Below are 14,071 nucleotides of genomic sequence, written 5' to 3'. Positions count from 1 at the left end.
CATGCGTTAGAGGTTTAGAACTAATTATAGACACTCTGATACTTAACACATGGTAACTGGGTTTGCTATTTGTAAGAGTCATCAAATAAATAGAAGACAATATCTACCGCATGTGGATATATTTTACTGCATTTTTGTAATGTGTAAGAAGTCAGAAGTCTCATCTTAAATTGCAGCCTAATGACCTTCTGAATATTATACATGTATTTCATGTCATAGTGGAACATGTATTGTTAGAGCATAGCTCGGTTGAACCCACCAAGCGTTGGTATGTCAACTTTGTTTATCATATTTTAGTGAATCAAAACTCATGTTAAGAGTCGCTTGATTATGTATGAAAAAGCGGGGGTCTACAACCACACCCAATATTTGTTTAGCAATCTGTATGGACAAACTCCAATATACTTTATAGAGAATCAACTAGATAGTCAGACTCAATCTAGATAAAAAGTATATCAAAGAGTTTATATCTCAATCTCTCGATTTTATATATACTCAAGCAAATACAAATCTGCGAGTCTTTATCAAATACTAGAGAGATAACTTGGATGGTACCAAAGACCAATATCCAAGTGTCAATCAATTTAAATCAACAACCAAAAGGTCGGATATTCTAATTGATTGAACAACCCACAACCTGTGATATTTCAATTATATAACAAAATATAATGCGGAAAAGAAATAACACAGACACCAGAATTTTGTTAACGAGGAAACCGCAAATGCAGAAAAACCCCGGGACCTAGTCCATATTGAACACACATTGTATTAAGCCGCTACAGACACTAGCCTACTCCAAATTAACTTCGGTATGAAATGTAGTTGAACCCCAACCAATCTCACACTGATCCAAGATACAGTTATGCTCATACGTCTCTGATCCCAGCAGGATACTACGTACTTGATTCCCTTAGCTGATCTCACCCATAAATAAGAGTTGCTATGACTCAAAGTCAAAGACTTTAATAAACAAATTTGTATCACACAGAAAAGTCTATGGTAATAGATAAATCCGTCTCCCACGAATATACCTACGAGTTTTGTTCCGTATTTTGATAAATCAAGGTGAACATGAACCAACTGATAATCCGGACTTATATTCCCGAAGAACAGCCTAGTATTATCAATCACCTCACAATAGTCTTAATCGACGCAGCGAAAAAAGATATTGTGGAATCACAAACGATGAGACGAAGATGTTTGTGATTACTTTTTATCTTTCCTATCGGAGATAGAAACTCAAGACAATTATTACAATTGTACTCGTACGATAGAAACAGCAAGATCAGATCACACAACTACGATAAAGTAGTATCGGTCTGGCTTCACAATCCCAATGAAGTCTTTAAGTCGTTAACCTGGTTTAGAAAAAAAACCAAAAGTTAAAGGAGAATCCACTCTAGATTAACACAACTAGTATCACACAGAATGTGTGGGGATTAGGTTTCCCAGTTGCTAGAGTTCTCCCTTATATAGTCTTTCAAATCAGGGTTTGCAATCAATGTTAGCTTGGTAACAAAGCATTCAATATTCATCGTTAGATGAAAACCTGATTAGATTCAAGCTAATATTTATCAACCGTTAGATCGAAAATATAGCTTGTTATACACAAATTAAATGCACATTTCTAGGCTTGTGTAACCGTACCCAAACTTGTACATTAGTTGGTTCAACGATAGTTAACCAAATGGTTATCCATATGATCACTTTCATATCAACCATATTCTTCTTCACCATAACTAGTTCAAATGACTCAAATGAACTAGTTAGAGAGTTGTTCAATTGCAAGGAAATCTTACACAAGACACATTTGAAGCAAAAACGATTTGATTCACTTGAATCGGTTCATGAACTATATAGCCACGGTTTGCAATTGCATTCCTTAGTTAATATGAATAAGTTCACAAACATCATTTTTAGATATAACCTATTCAAGTTCACGGACTGGGTTCGTGGACTTAAGTTCCTGGATGGAGTTCACAAACTCCAGCAGAAATTCTCGAGTTTGAGAACCCAGTTCGCAGACTGAGTTCGCGGACTTAGCTCACGCACTACTCCGGTTCACTTGATCAACAAAGTTCCCAAACTTCGGTTCAAGGAATAAGGACTTATACATATATGTGTTTCCACGACAATGCTTATATACTCCAATGATTATATAATATAAACTCTCATTTCAATCACTGAAACATTCAGAGGACGTTATATAGTTGTTATTCACAAACCATTTTTCATCAGAACAATTTCCAAAGTGATTGAAACATAACATGACTTTCGTCACTAGGTAAAGATGAACTTGGCTAAAGAAAAAGCTTACCAACACATATTTCGATAAATAGATAGGCGAGATAAACTCGGCTCGAAATACCAAATGCTTATAATAGCAAAATGACTTTTGTCTCAAGATAGGAGATAAATAGACTTTTGAGTGATAGATAAGTTCAAGTCTCCACATACCTTTTAGTCGATGAAGATCCACCAGTTCCTTGAGTAGTCCTTCGTCTTGTATTATGATTGCCATGGATTTCTTGATCTCAACCACACTTTCTATCCTAGTCCGAGACCTTAGCTATAGTAGAATAGAAATCAAGACTTATAGTTTTGATCACAAACATTGAAAAACATGCTTGAGATAACAACGAATAAAAGTTCGACCGAGCAATGCTCTAACAATGTACTAGAGTCAACTTCGTATTGGTTAGCTTGAAAGTATTAGGATATGAGACTTTACAAGTATTGCGAAGACTTGAAAATGTGAAGAAGCAAGTCGTTCATATTGAAAACAAAACTGCGAAGCATGTTTGAACTCTAGATAGACATAGTATTAAGTAATACAATACAGGTTTATTGCTTAACCATTAAACTTTGTAGATAAGACATCAACATAATAGTTTAAATGCTATTGTGATTATGTATGGGTATAAGGTGAGGATTTCATCCTAGGGAGCAATGTTTTACATGTGTTATACGGAAGTAAATTCATAAACTTGGTTTGTGAATCGAAAAGGAAATCTCCAGGTGTTATTGGTATTGTTATTCATTGCATATATTGTGAACAACCAATATGTGTGATTAGTATAACCGTTCAAGACTTGTTATGTTCTTGGTAAAACTATTCACAAAGTCCTGACTTATGTATTGTATGACTTTTATTAGTGAAACCGATCTTAAGTAATCACCTGAGATGGTATGATCGAGTTTGTGATTTTATGTCTGACCAAATCTGGGAAAAGGGGAGCCGATCCTAGTAAGAGGTGCAGTACATCACAAAGAGAAACCAATCCTTGTATGAGGTGCGGCAAGGTTTATAGCAGAAAAGGGAACCGAACCTATGAACATGTGCAAAACGTTTTTATGTAAAGGGGAACCGATCCTATGGACATGTGCAACACATATAAGTTAGATACCATATATATGTGGGGAACCGATCCTAGTACCTAGTCAACCGAATTTTGGAAAGCTAGTGTGACTAAGCACAATACTCATATGGAGGTAGAACCGAAACTTGTTTTGGTAGAACCGTTACACCCATGATTTGTGATTGAGTGTTCTTAATCAATCACATAGTTCTTGAAAGTCAGATAAACCAATTCTAAACTTGTTTGGAAGTGTGGCAAATCGGTTTCAAGGTTGTAAGTATGAAAGAGGACTTACAAAGTAAGGATGTCGACATACTTTGAACACGTGTTGTGAAAGTTAATGTTTAATTGTTCAAAGTTATTCCTTAATAGCTAAGGAAAGAGAATCCCATGATCAAAACATAAATAAGTTAAGAATATTTTAATTAAGGTTATTAATTTCATTTTAAGAAAAATAAGAATTAGTAAGTGCATTTACTAATTAGAGATTTTCCGAGAGATTTCGATCATTATTTTTGGACAGAGCGTTTCCAGGAATTATGGAAACCGAATTTGAAGTTTGGATATCTAGCAAACTAATTCTTCGTAACAACAAACTACCTCTTATTATGCTGCTACTGGTGAAGCCGCCTATTCGGAGAGGAGAGTAACCTAATTAGGCGAAATCTCTTACGACCGCTCGTTTTAAAGTCTTATTTGGGATTGGGAAACTCTATTAGTACCGTTGGTGGGAACTAGATAATTGCGGTTTATCTTTTGTTTTCGATTGATTTGATTGACTAACGGTGGTTGGACTTTGATTGCACCTAGTTTGTTTATGCTTGAGGATCTTCTCTTATGATATAAGATTCACTCAAACTAGTTCAGAGTTTCCACAGGGATCTTTAGACTGTTGTTAGTTCTAAAGACGATCTTGTGATAATCCATTGTTAACAGACTCCGTTCTGTGCATGATTGATTACAAGAGATTCAAGTGATTGTGTGCAGGTGTTTATTGAAGATCTAAGAAGATTTGAAGACAAATAAGAGTTTGAAGATTTCTGATTTGAGGTTCATAATCTTTAGTGTGCACTATACTTGTTTCGGTAAAAAGAGGATCCAACTATAATCGTTTTTATCCTTGTGATATTGATTAGTTGTGTATATCGGCATCAACACAATTCTTTGGATTAAGAGTGTTGATTGCAAAATATTAACGATTACTTCGGTAATTGAACATAAGATAGATCTAAGGACCTGATGAAAGAGTTTATGTTAAGATAAACAGAAGAGCCTTTGTCCGACTCATATCACTTGGTTGAAGAGAGTTGATACCAAACAGATTTTTCGTTCCTTTATTGTTTGGAATACGAACCAAAGGAATTGTTCCAAGTACGTTACTTATTCATAAGTTGGAGGCGTTGGAATACATACGTAACTAGTATGGGTTTAGTTGCTTGGTCTCAACTATACGAAGTTAGGTTTAATTTTGTGTAGCGGCTTAATCCTGAGAGTATTCAATTCTAGACAAGGTCTCGGGGTTTTTCTGCATTTAAGGTTTCCTTGTTAACAAAATCTTTCTGTGTCATTTACTTTTATTTTTCGCATTTTAATTGTTTTATTATAATTAAAGTAAATCACACAAAACGTTAATTCTTATTTACTTGATAAGTGATCCCATTGTGTTTGGTTAAGTCTGAACCTTTTTATCAAGTAAACATACTTCGTTGTTGTATTTTCTCGATCTCGTATCCATAGACGATCACACGAAGTGTGAACCGATTAGTTGCATTGTCTCGACTCAGTCCATAAACAATCACTTTAGGAGAAAGGACTTATAGGTAGGAAAAGTTTTAGATTGAGGTATATGGGTACCCTCGTCTTTTCATGTATGTCCTAGACATTCGGTCTTATTGGATAATGTGATTGTGTAGGTTTGTGGATTCCGTAAAGTTTCTTAATGAGTGGCTGCATTATTAGCGCGAAAAACGCCCTCAAGCCAACAAGAACTCTGCTCTTAATAATAAGTTTATCACCCTAGATAACGATTGTAGCTCGGGCGAGAACTATTCTGAAGCGTAAAGTGTTGATGAAGGACTTAAGAACGTTCTTTAATTACAGGACCAGTTGGGGTACGTTCCTTTTGTATTTGACGAAAAAATGAAGCTCATCTGTTTTTCTCTGTAGTCTTTATCTTTGTTATTGGCTTAAAGATTTTATCTCTTGATACATGAATCTGACTGTAGATTTATGTCTTGTGCCATAAACCTTAGTAACTTTACCCAAGAAATTTTGTTATAATTTTATGTTTTGTATTTAAAGGTTTTCATTTTGGCTTGAACCGTGGCCTGAATGTTCGCCTGAAAATGTTGCAGGGAACTGACTAGGTCAACAGAAGATTGACTTGACTTTTTTTTACTGTTGCAAAAATTTAGCAACGGCCATAAGCTGTTACTAAATTTTGAACCAGAATAACAAAATCTGGTCCAGCTAAGAAGAGCCGTTTTAAGTTTTTTTGGTTCAAAATTTCGCAACAGCTGCACGACAGTTGCGAATTTCTAATTTCGCAACTGCTTGAAGCTGTTGCGAAAAAAATATAGCAACAGCTAAAACATTTGTAAAGTCAAGGAAAAAACAGTTTGCTGGACCGAAAACCGTTGCAAAAAAAATTTCGCAACGGCTTTGGAGCGGTTGCAAAAATTATGCAAAGCCACGTTTCGCAATGGCTTTCTACTGTTGCAAGTCCCTTTAGCAACTGGATGCAGCCGTTGCTAATCCCAAAAAATGGTGTACTGTCAGCAAGCTTAACATCTCTACATAGATTAAAAATCATCTTAAATGTCTTAACATAAACCAAACATACCTCATTTCTATAACTATCTAAAACAACATCTAAGGTTTTTTTCGGCTTTTGTTCAAACAGTTTATAAACATTATTCTTAATCATGTTGAAGAGCAGCCTAAATAAAAAAAAACCTAAGACCTAATAGTGATTGATCTGAAGAACATTTCTACATAATTAATTATTTCGACAATAGAAGAACTCAATTCTACCTTGGTTAGAGCTAAGGATTTTTCTAAATTCCAATCTGAATTACTTCTAGTCAAAAGCTTCTGGTGCTATTACTATCAGAACTATTCCCAGTGAGCAAATCACTAGAGCTTCCAGATTGTTTGAATAGATATAAAGACATCGAATGAATTGGCATCACAACAATTTAATAAAACTAAACTAGGGTTTAAGAAAATAATGGTGACTGAATTGAAACCCTAACAAGAAACTTTGGTCATAGAAACTTACCTATTACAGTGCCCAGCATTGCCAGTGGATTGTACTTCTCCTCAACCCATTATGCTTACGTTTGATGTATGGTAGTGTCCCATCGGTCAACAGGGTTTGCAAACAAGGCTTGACAAAGCTCTTGTGTATAGTCCCGGTACTCTTACCGGTCTTACCAGCATGATTATCCAGCTGTTAGCAGAAAAATTGCCTCATCGACCTAAAACATGACTCATTACCGATAATTTTCTTAAAAAAAGACAATTATGCAAAAATAATAGAAATTGCCGTAAAAGTGGGATTCACAATGTTGAATCGCTCAGAGAAAACATAAAAAAACTCGAAAAATATAAACAACCAGAAAAGAAATTCGCATGTGTGCTGTCCTGCAAAGGACAGAGTGAAAACAGAAAATGGGCTATATAGCCAAAATGACACTTTTTCTGGGCCCAATGGACAGGTAGGAATTCGTCCTGGGTCAAACGACCAAAAGAATTTTTTAATGTGGAGAGACATTACTACCCTTTTGTAACTGTTCGCCCACCACGTTCTCCTTCTCTCTTCATCAAAACCACCCCACGTTCTCCTCTGTCTTCAACAAAACTCAGAACCATCGTTCATCTTCATCTTCTCAAAAAATCTTTGAGTTTTCAAACCACCAAACTCCTCCACCGTCTCCCCTACACCAGAAGATAGTTTCGTCCACCGTCTCATAACAATCTTCACTACCATAAAATCGTTTTCCTCCACCGTTTACTAACAATCATCACTAACAGAAATCAGTTTCATCAATCGGTTCACCACTATCAACACTACCAGAAATTGGTTTCATCCGCCGTCTGTAAAACACCATCAACACTACAAGAGGGATTTCTGAGAATTAGGGTTTCAATCATTTCAATGAATTGGAAGAGTTAGGGTTTCAAACGATTCACAGAATGTCTCCTAGAACTCGTAAGTTTTCAAACCCTAACTTTGTTTTGTTTTTAATTTCAGAATTTCATGATTAAATTGTTGAATTGGTTGTTTTAATTTTCATTTCAGTGAAATGGTTGTTTTATTTTCATTTCAGTTAGTATTTTTTAGATGAAATTGGTTTGCATCTGGTTATTCAAGTGTTTTCCATGTTAAATTGGTTGAAGTGAAATTGGCTGAATTCGGTTTTCATCTGGGTGTCTGAAGTTGGTTTGAATTTGGTTATATCAACTGTTTTAGCAGGTTTACACTATGATGAAACTGATTTCATTTAGATTTAGTTTGCAGTTTATGTTGTTTCAGCAGATTAAGACTAGATGAAAACAGTTTCATCCAGGTTTAAACCTGCAGGATTTTGGTACTTTTGTTGGAAATATCATGCAACTTTTTAAAGTTAGGATGTAACTTATTGTCATCTAGCAATAACATAGGATTTTGCTACTCAGATTCAATCAGCATGGCCTCAACTTTTTAAAGTTAGGATGTAACTTTTTAAATATCATGCATCCCATCCGAGAGTGCACAGAACGGTTGCATGTGTTTAATTCTGTTAAATGATTCGCAAATGCTTTTGTTGTAGTGCGTAAATGAGTACATGATTACTTTATTATATGTGCTGCTTGGACTTGGAATCTGATTGAGTGTCTATAGCCTTGCAATGATGTGGATTCTTATATAGTGTACTTTGCCATAAGTAGTGCCTCTAAACGATAAGTATATTTGCAACAAGTCATTCCAGCTACACTGTTGTATGATTTTCATTTGCTTTATAAACTCAATGACCATATATGTGTTGTGGTTTGCATATTTTGGTGTGATTATGAGACTAATAACAGCGTAGATATAAGCGTAAACTCCTTGTCTTTGTTTCTTCAGACCATGTTAACATGTATAATATATAGGATGTAAGCGGGTTTCATCTGATACCTGCAGAAACTTGGTTTCATCTAGCTCTAATATTTATTATGTAACTGTGTTTCATCTGAAACTTGCAAAAACTGGTTTTCATCTAGCATTAAAGATAGGATGTAATTGAGTTTCATCCACAGAGTTAACTTATGATTTAACTGGCTTCATCCAAATTGTTGCAGGAAGCAGTAGCAAGAAGAGTGAGAAGAGTGCTGGTGCTGAAAGAAGAACCAAGAATAAGCATGATGTGAACGTGGGTGTTGAATCAAGCACATGGGATGATGTGGATGCCGAAATGGATGAAGACAAGGAAGAGAAAAAGGAAGGGAAGAAAACGTTCCGCTCAAACATGAAACCCACAGTTGAAGTGTTGGGTTCACTGGTGTTTACTAAAAGAAAAGAGGATGTATTAAGGAAGAATAAATTCTAGAACTTTATTGAGGCGATCAAACAAGGTAAGGTGGGAAAGGCCGAATGTAGCAAAGCTCCAAGGGCGTTAGAGTTCATCATAAGAAATTTTACCCCGAATGAGTTGGTATTCAAGATTGGTGATCAAGAATTCAAGACCGATCCAAACCATCTCGCTGTTATTTTCAAAATGCATAGAATACGTATGAGTGAAGAAGATAAGAAACTTTATGGACCAAAAGAAGACCCTAATTTGAAAACTTCTGAATTTTACAAAAAGTACTTTCTGGAGCCAAAGAGAAGGGATGAAGAGGAGAAAAGGGAAGGTGAAAAGAAGCAAGATGGAGCCAAAGAGAAGAATATTGGGGACAAATTGGATAAGAAATAGATCGTTGAAGGAATAAAGGCTGCTATGAATGGAGAAGGAAAAGAAGAAGACTTGGCGAAACTTTTGTTGTTGTTCATGTTCTGTACAGTATTCTTCATAAACACTGGAGGTATGTATGTCCACTACAAGTATTTGAACTGCCTACAGTCAATCGATACAATTAACAGAGTCTCTTGGCCGGATCTCATCCATGAGCATCTAATGCAAAACGTTAAGGCCGTGCACAATACACCTTACTCAATCAATGGTTGCAACTTCTATTTACTGGTGAGTATCATCTTCTATCTTTTGAATATATTTTTTTTACATTAAATGAATCATGTGGCGAGTATCATCTTCTAAACTATACTTCTTTTTGTTGTTGCAGTTATGGATTTTTGAGCAAATAAAAGACATTAATAGGAAAGACGACAGTGAAGCATGGCCAAGGTTTGCAAGATGGGACTTGTATAAAGTATATTGCGAAATTTAGGGGAGGCTTGAAACTCTTTCAAGCAATCAGGTAAAAATCTATCCCTATTGTAACTGGATGAAACCAGCTACATCTTATGTTGATTTAGTTTAGATTCATTTTTAAAAAATCTATCCCTATTATAACTGGATGAAACCAGTTACATCTTATGTTATTAATGGATGAAAACCATAAAACCAAGTTACATCCCGTGTTATCCGTGGATTAAACCCAGTTACATCATGTGTTATCACAAGATGAAATCAGTTACATCCTGTGTTAACTGAAATGAAAAATTTGTTTTTACGTGTTTGCAGGTTGTTGATTTTGTTGCTAGATGGAGTGAAGAGGAGAAACAATTATTCTTGTTTGATGAGGATGAAGAAAACAAAGATGAAGATGATGTTTCCAAGTTGAAGAATGAACTAGAGGAGAAGGACACCATTATACGTCACTTGAATGCCGAGTTAGGAGTAAGGAATGCTGAGTTGGAACCAAAGGAGGTTGAGTCTGAAGCTAAGGATAAAACAATCTCGGACTTGCAAAGTCAAGTGGAATCCTTGAAAGCGCAACTCAAGCCTCAACCGGGAATTCCGCAAGCTTCACCCCTTGATATTGTTGTTCATAATACACCTGAGAACTATTTCAATCTAAAAATCACCCAAGAGATGAACAAACCGTGGAGCGTGCTGTTCCTGAAGACGCTAGCAAGGAAGGTGAAACCAGTGGAGCCGTAAATCCAGATGCTGACGATATTCATGAAGCAGAACCGGTAGAACTAGTTCCTCCAGCAGAAATCACCGAAGAAGAGATTGTCGAAGCAGAACCTCTGTCAGTTACAAATGAACTTGGATCGATTGAGAATAGAGTGAAGAACGTATATAAAAGGACTAGATAGAATAAGTTTGTAACAGATGAGGATCAACGTGCAGAGAAGAAGCATAAGGAAGATAAGTTGAAGAAGTTAACAAAGAACAACAAGTTGTGGAAAAGTTACTTGAGTGGTGGAGAAAGAGAAGCTGAAGAAAAGTTAATAAAGGATTACTTTGTAACTGGAAACTTGAGATACGTACACGCATTCTTTTGTTGTTATTTTTTTTTCATTCTACCATAATTGTATCTAGGATGTATCTAGTATCATCATGATAAGTTTAAACTAGGATGTATCTAGTATCATCATGTTAGAAAATGAAGCGTATGTGCTTGTATGAACATATTTGCTTGTATGAAATTTGATGTACTCGTTTAAATGCAGTGAATGCGTTTGGAAAAGCGATAAAGGCATATGTATCACTGGAGAACACATCCAACAACTTGTTTTCAATCAGCCATTAGTGAACACGATTTTTGAGTTCAAAATGGCAAAATGGAGACAAATGTTTCAATCTGGTGGTGATAGAAAGGGATACTTAAAGTCGATCTTTATCAGCGCGTATGCATGGGTAATTATCTTTCTTAGCGCGCTTGCATGGGTATAACATGATTTAAAACCTGATATAAATGTTTGAACCTTCATTTTAGAATGAATGAACTAAGTTGTGCAATTTATCTTTAGCTTGATGTCATTGCGGGAGATGAGATGAAGGCTACAGACATGATAAATGCTGAAGTGGAGAAAATTGATGTCGAAACGCAACACTTGTTCATCCCAATGCTGAACACGAAAGAACATTTCACATTGCTTCACTTTGACATCCATGGCAGATCTTGGACACACTAAAATTCTCTCCTAAGTTCATCAAACTACTTAAAGGATGCTAAATTTATGGCGCAAACAGTAGGTCAGCTCCTTGGAATTTACTTTGGAAGCAGTAGTATAGATGAAATTAAAGTCGACGTGAAATAAGATTGTCCACAACAGGGCGAAATGTAAGTCACCAACTCTTTGAAACTGAAATTATAACATACAAACTGAAACTGAAACCAAGTTTGAACTGACATTACATATTTATTTATTTTTGATCGTTAAACTGACATTACATATTCATTTGTCTTGCAGTCCCAATTCTTTAATGTATGTTATCTACTTCATGGAATGGGCAATGACAAACAGTTACTCCTTTGAAGGCGAAGATATGACAGAGGAGAAGGTGAACACAAGAAGAATCGATCTCGCATATGAAATCCTAAGTGATGAGAATAGTTGCTGGAAAGTTTGATGTATTTAGGTTATTAATGTAGGATACTCATTTGGAAGTACTTTTTTTGTTGAAATCTTTCTTCGCATACATTTGTGATCCGTGGATTTGTCAACGTAGTTGATTTGGAAGTACTTTTTTTGTTTTTGTTGAACTCTCTGTCTTTGCATACATTTATGAATTTGAAGGTTAATTAAATATGAATTTATTTTCTGAAAATTTCCTGCACTTCAATTTTCTGATAGTTTGAATATAATGTTGTGATGGAATATGCAGGATGAAACCAGACATGATCACATTTTTCTGTCGGAATATTCTCAGAGTTGCAGGTTGAAAAAATATATTTTTTTGTTAGAATGTAACTAGGCTAGGATGTAACCGGTATAAGACTATTTTTTTTTTCAGAATGTAACCAGGCTAGGATGAAACTGGTTACATCCTAGCCTGTATAAAACTATTTTTTTTATCAGAATGTAACCAGGCTAGGATGAAACTGGTTACATCCTAGCCTGTATGAATTTCAGAGTGTGCAGGTTGAAAAAAATATTTTTTTGTCAGAATGTGAAGGATGAAACCAATTTCACCCTGGCCAAAAATCTCATTTTTTTCCAGAATAGGCAGGATGAAATTGGTTACATCATGTACAATTAAATTTGTATCTTCACAAACATTCAAATTTCACAATGAAAACTGAAAAGAATGTACAATTAAAAAACCAACAGAAGACTATAAGATATATATATATATATATACTATAAAACCGAAGAGAAATATGTTTTTATGAAGAAAAAAACAATTCAAGGTAAATACTAGTTGCAAAAATATAATTCCAGGTAAATGAATCTTAAATGTGCAACAAGAAGCTGCAGAGAAGAATAAACTAATAAAAAAATCATAGTAAGATGCTGCACAGAATGAAGGCTGGAGATGTTCTTAAGCAGGTTCTTAACATTGCTTTTTCGCAGGAGGATGAGGACACGTCGTCTTGTTATGATGTGCCTGAGTATGGCAGTTACTGCACGTAATTGGTCTCTTGAAACTTGCGCTACCAATGTTAGGAATCCGCTTCTTCTTCGGCGTACCAGCTTTTTTTCCTAGGACAGTTGGTGGGTTCACGAGATCTCCAGTAGCAACATCAATAGGCTTGTCGTAATCGGGAATGGGCTTGATAGGACGATCATACGAAGTACGGAAGCTAGCAATCCTGAAATACGGATTAATGTACTCGTAAACATTGATCTTATTTGAATGCATACACGCAATAGCGTGTTCACAAGGGAACTGCTCATTAAACCAAACCTTGCAGCTGCATTGAAACTTCGCAATATTAACAACATGCGTGTGCGTTCCATCGAAAAATTCCCACTCCATGTCACCAGACTTGGTTATTCTCCACTGGACACCAGAACGAATGGAAGCCATCACTTTTTTCTCTAGCCTGGGACAAATGAATCCTTTATACGTCGCCCCCTTCAACTTCCTTTTACTCATCTGATCCATAATTTTAAGTCTAATCCAGTTGACAAGTGTTGCAATAGGCATACCTTTTGCTTCCTTAATCCAAGAGTTAAACGACTCTGCAATGTTTGAACACATGTCTCCATAACGACAACCCAGACAATATGCATTGGACCAACATTCCACTGGAAGGTCACTCAAGAATTTGTGAAGACCATCACATCCCATATCCTTCAACTTTTGCATACCTTAATGAAAGCCTTCATGCGTTGATGAATAGAAACATTGTTTGAATAAATCCATCGCAGCACCATGGTCTCCCTTTTTCTTGTTGGTCTTACTACGGACATTATTCTTCAAATGCTGGTAACACCAACCATGATGGAAAGTTGGAAAAACATCACGAATTCCTTTTATCAAACCCTCATGGCGATCCGAAGTAATAGTTAGTACAAGAGGACCCAAGATAGTTTTTAGTTTCTCCAAAAACCAATGCCAATTCTCAATAGTTTCACCTGATACAATACCGTATGCCAGAGAAAATATTCCTACAGAAACAAAACAAACACAAAAAGAAAAAATCATATTAAACTGACTGAAACTGTTATTATACATAATGAAACCAATTTCATTTTCTAGTCTGACTTCACAAATTAAGGATGAAACTGGTTTCATCCAGTGATAATCTGACATAAAAAAAATTTCTGAATTTTTTTCAAATTTATA

At 35.6% G+C, this 14,071-nt stretch overlaps 1 protein-coding gene across 1 annotated transcript; it reads right to left on the bottom strand.

The window, feature by feature from the left end:
• Positions 1-12,832: 12,832 nt before the first annotated feature.
• Positions 12,833-13,573, bottom strand: LOC113291354. Its single transcript, XM_026540898.1, has one exon. It carries the CDS (start codon positions 13,571-13,573, stop codon positions 12,833-12,835), a length of 741 nt encoding a protein of 246 aa, XP_026396683.1.
• Between the last annotated feature and the right edge of the window lie 498 nt (positions 13,574-14,071).

Source organism: Papaver somniferum, chromosome 6 (genome assembly GCF_003573695.1).
Source record: "Papaver somniferum cultivar HN1 chromosome 6, ASM357369v1, whole genome shotgun sequence".
Lineage (NCBI taxonomy): Eukaryota > Viridiplantae > Streptophyta > Magnoliopsida > Ranunculales > Papaveraceae > Papaver > Papaver somniferum.
The sequence above is the reverse complement of the archived record's forward strand: the minus strand, read 5'-3'. Positions and strand labels throughout refer to the sequence as shown.